This window comes from Pygoscelis adeliae, unplaced genomic scaffold (assembly GCF_000699105.1).
Source record: "Pygoscelis adeliae isolate BGI_AS28 unplaced genomic scaffold, ASM69910v1 Scaffold88, whole genome shotgun sequence".
Classification (NCBI taxonomy): Eukaryota; Metazoa; Chordata; class Aves; order Sphenisciformes; family Spheniscidae; genus Pygoscelis; species Pygoscelis adeliae.
This window is the reverse complement of record NW_008825616.1, coordinates 49,131-53,860: the sequence shown is the minus strand read 5'-3', so window position 1 is coordinate 53,860 and position 4,730 is coordinate 49,131. Positions and strand designations below refer to the sequence as shown.

General features: G+C 47.5%; 1 protein-coding gene across 1 annotated transcript in view; it reads right to left on the bottom strand.

The window, feature by feature from the left end:
• Positions 1 to 3,434, bottom strand: part of CCDC12 (coiled-coil domain containing 12) — a 26,443-nt gene extending 23,009 nt beyond the window's left edge. The window contains exon 1 of the mRNA XM_009333266.1: positions 3,381 to 3,434. Coding sequence (XP_009331541.1) covers positions 3,381 to 3,383 — 3 coding nt within the window. The 5' untranslated portion in view covers positions 3,384 to 3,434. The remainder of the gene's footprint in view (positions 1 to 3,380) is intronic.
• Between the last annotated feature and the right edge of the window lie 1,296 nt (positions 3,435 to 4,730).

Here is a 4,730-nt window from a genome sequence, read left to right as displayed (position 1 = left end):
ACAAGCGATAGGACGAGAAGAAATGGCCTCAAGTTGCACCAGGGGAGGTTTAGATTGAACGTGAGGAAAAATTTCTGTACTGAAAGAGTGGTGAAACATTGGACCAGGCTGCCCAGGGAAGTGGTTGAGTCCCCATCGCACTGGCTTGGGAAAAGACGGGTAGATGAGGCGCTGAGGGACATGGTTTAGTGGGCATGGTGGTGTTGGGTTGATGGTTGGACTCGATGATCTTGGAGGTCTCTTCCAACCTTAATGATTCTACGATTCTATGATTCTAAAGGGTGCAAACACTTGTGCACTACGACGGAGGACGCTTCTCAAATCTTTTTGATAAGCCACCAGATTAACGTGGCTCTCTCTTCCTACCGCCGCCCCATGGCTGACTTTTTAAGGTGTCTCCAAATGCCCACACTGGGCCACGTGAACCAGGACGACACGGAGGGGACACCATCCCTCACCTGATACGCGAACCCAAGAACCAGCATCCTTCTCAACGCCGCTGGTTTCCCGGAGATGAACCCATTTTGTGGCTAAGCCCTGTGTTTTCCCCACACGGGTGTACAGAGCGCACATCCGCGTGCCCTGCAAGCCCTCTTTGCTCAAAAGGGCTCACACTTAATAGAAACGGATGACAATTGCTGCTCGGACCTCACCAGCCTTCAGACTTTGAGTCAGCTGTCATTAAGCCAGCAGAAAACGTACACCTATTTCCAAATGACTAATGCAAATACTGGGTGCACAGGCCCCAAAAAGCAACGCTTCTGCCAGATGACGATTCCTCGTTGACAGCTATTAAGCTATCGGTTACCCATTTCAGAGCTGTAGTTTTTAACCAGCACGCTGTGCAATACTAGCCCTTCACTAAATCAAATTTACATTACAAAAATGACACTCCCTTTTCCTCGCTCCGTTAAAAAGAACTGCAAATCAGGCTTTTCGTCATTCTGCTCCACACCGACGGCAGTCGAACTGGCTTCACCCAAGTCACCCCTCTTGCCTTTATTTTTAAGTAGTGGAGTTTTATGAGCACTTTTCCAGTCCTTTGGAATTTATCCACTCTTCAGAAAAGATTTAAATCAAAACACAGCAGGCTAACAATCTCTTCGGCTGATTATTTTAGGATTCCTAGGTGCAAATTACCTACAACTGCTGATTTTAAGCGTTTTTGCTAGATGTCTAATAGTCTCTCACCACCGTTGGTCTGGAAAGCAGCTCATCATTCCCATAGGACACAAGTGTATCGCTTAACTCCTTCCCAAATATACTTTATAAATTGAACCTTATATTTGTTTCCTTCTCTCCACAGTCTTTTAAAAATTTCTGTCTGAAGAATTGCTTCCCCCTCTAATCAGGGTTGGCCTTTACCCAAAGTCACAGTAACGTAATTGCCATGTTTTGGTATCTGCCTAAATCTTCCCACTTGCATTTCCATTCCTCCCCAGCCTTAGCAGAGCTGCTTTTTCAAATCCCCCAGGCTACTCAGTTGGCCCTGCGTGCCCATATTAAATGCAACCCAGCCAAGGCTAGCCATCCCCTGGCAACCCCTAGAAGTCAACAAAATGACCCGACAGCTTCTCCTCTTCCCAGGAACTAATACCGACTTATTTTCCTTGGGGATTGACCAGAATACTAAAGATCTCCTTATCTTTCATTTAAGGCTTAGAGGATGGTCACGTTACCAGTCAAGTGCTTCTTTGGCACAAATAACTGTCTCTTTTTGAGGAGTTAAAAAGAGGTCAGTGCTGGAACAAAGCAAGTTTGATCTCTCGAGCTATTCTCTGCCGGCCGAGCTGTAGCTGCTCCTATTCCCACTCACTGGCTGCTGATAACCAGCCCCGGGGAGCCCGTGCAAGGCCAAGTGCTAGCGTTCGAATCAGCAAGAGCAGCAGCCCATGCAACAGCCCGTCCTCACATCTCTGACAACTGGGAAGCTCCCAGGTCATAGAGTCTGATTTTCTGCACAACAGCTTCATCCAAGGTAACGAGCATTCACCTTGTTTGGTGGTTACGTTCACCATTTTCCTTGGCATTTCTTTGTACTGAAGCACACGTGGCGGTCAGGTCAGGTAGGAGGTGAGGACAGAGTTGCGGTGCCTTGGTCCGAGCGTGGCACGTACCAGCACTTTTTGCTTCCCGCCTGGCCAAGATTTAAGCTCAGATGCCCTTGAAGTCTGGCAAGGCACGGCTGTGCAGCCCTGCTCTCACCTCGCTGCTCTTTCGAGACGTTTAACGCCAGAATGCAAACAGCTAAGTCATGAAATGCCACCGAGTAGCTAAAGGTTTCGATTAGCAATAAAGCATATTTTAAAAGCAATAGAGTTTCAATTCTTGAAGTAGCCAAAAAAAGGATCTAATAATAAAACATTACAGCAAAAAGTTCTGAACATAGAAACGTCATTAACGTATACTCAGTACCCGAGATCCACTGATATTTTTCAAAAGCTGTTTGGAAGCCATTTGCTCATAGCAACCCTTGCGGTAATTGTATAAAAACATGATTTTTGAGAGCCGGAGCTTCTGTGTCCCTGCTGCTTATTCCTTATTGAAGTCCTAATCCTGGTTCAGTCATAGCTGGTTACTATGGAAATGGTTAAATCAGAGCCCGAACAGTCTGACTTCCCATAAGAAACAAACACGAGGAACAAAACTGCCTCTGAAAATTAAACACCTGGGTTTATGTCCACGCCTCCGAAAAACCACCTCACATTTCCAAAAGGAAAGGTATTTTTAATACTATCCTTTTTTAATAATTGTGTTGTTTATAAAGTAAACAAGCACAACTATTTCTTCCCTTCAAATAACCCAAAATGACTCCCAAGTGGCTGCGGTTTGCTGGTTTAAATACACCTATTATCACGACCTCAGAACCTGCGTGTTGGCGTCACAAACACTGCTGCTAAACAGCAAAGACCGGAGGATGTTTCTGGCAGCAAGTTGCCGTCCCCCGGTGAAACTGGTGGCACAGATATTCCCCTGAGATCAGAACTACAAACTTTTTGTTGGTGAAACTGCGTATGTGAAAACGCATGAGTTTCAATTAGGCAGAGAAAGTTTGAGGGGGAAGAAATAGGCACTTCTGAGCAGGAAGAACAAGACATTTCAAAGCCAGAACACTTTTTCAGGCAACGAAGAGCTAGAAAAGCCACGAATAAGCTTCTCCATCCCAATACAGTAGAAACATCACTAACTCCTTTCCATGCAGGACACCGCCAAAGCAAAATCTAAGCTACACAGGACAAGAGCACTGGGGGAAGCTGGCTGAGCCCCTGCACACATGTAATCCACCGGTTCCCTCTAATAAGCTTTGCCCAACAGACTAACGAAGAACACCGTCGCGTGCCAAATTTCCTTGGCATCACCCATTTCAGACGAATTCTTACCATTCTTCTCCAGGCCCTGAATAAGTTTAACGTTACATTTCGTTCCCCGTGAGATTTTTCACGACACCGATCCAATCAGGTCGTCGCAGTTCGCATCAGCGCGAGATGCTGCTCCGACGTCGTTACCAAACCTGTTAACGACGGACACGTGCGTGCATTGGTGTCGCTCACGTTAGGCGGTTATTAGGGGCGCTCGTGATGGCTGTTAGAGGTGCACTGCCCTCAAATCTGGTGCGTATGACAAGTCCTCGCCCAACCCCTGTGCCAAGCACCTCTAGTAATCCCCTATTAATGCCAAACGTTAGCACGAAGCTTTCCTTCCCAGGAACTCACCCTCCGCAGCAAAGCCACAAGCACGCTGCTAAGAAATGGCACTGCAGCCCCCGGGTGGGAGGCAGCGGGGAGCCCCACCGCACTGGCAGGGAAAGGCTGGCACGCTGAAGGGGAACGGATGGAGCTGCCGATTCGCAAAAGCGTCAAATAATGAACGTTTGAGAGGAAAAGCGGTGCTTTTCCCGAGGTCTGAGTCTAAAATCGCTCCTCCAGAGGAACGACGCACAACCGGAGCCGCTGCCTTAAATGGAGCGAGTGCCCATTAGGGACTACTTCACTCCTACGCTGCAAAGACGCAGGAGGACCATCCGTCCTTGAAACGGCAGGGCAAACGCGTTTGAAGATGGGCAGTAAGGCACTGCTCCCTAACACGCGCTGATACGAGTAACCGGTATCGGGGACGGAAATTTTTATGGATTTTGCAGGCTGCGCTCAGAGCCCTGACGCATTGGAGAAGAGACGGCCAGCCCTCCTGAAAAAGCGGTGCTGGCAGCGGGCAGAGCAGACCATTACAGCTTGTTCTACCAAGGACAACACTTCTTTCTTTGAGCTTGACAGGTTAATGTGCTTGCAAGAGTCATCCCATCCTCCAACAAAAGCTGTTGATTTACAGGACGCAAGACTCAGGAGTCAGCTGAACCTCTACCAAAAAAGGGGTTTTAACTCAAGAATTAATTCTGTCTGTGCCAGAGAAACAGCGTGCCCGTTTTAACCCCCATCACATCTTCTCCACTAAGTCACATAATTCCTTTCTTCTATCCAGGAAAAAAAAAGAAATAAAACTTTAAAAAAACACCTGCTAGTCATATTCAAGCCAAGAAGCCGCCACTGCCTTTAGCTGACAGGGACGATGTTCCAGTTATCTTCTCGTCCTCCTCTGGGGTGGGAGGGAAGAGAAGGCCAGGCTGCCTTGGTTGATTTTAGAGGCATTTCAGCGAGTTAATATGTCACCTCTGTTGCTCTCGGACAAAAGCAGAAACAAAACCAAATGCTACACATGGCCAGTTTCATTTCTCC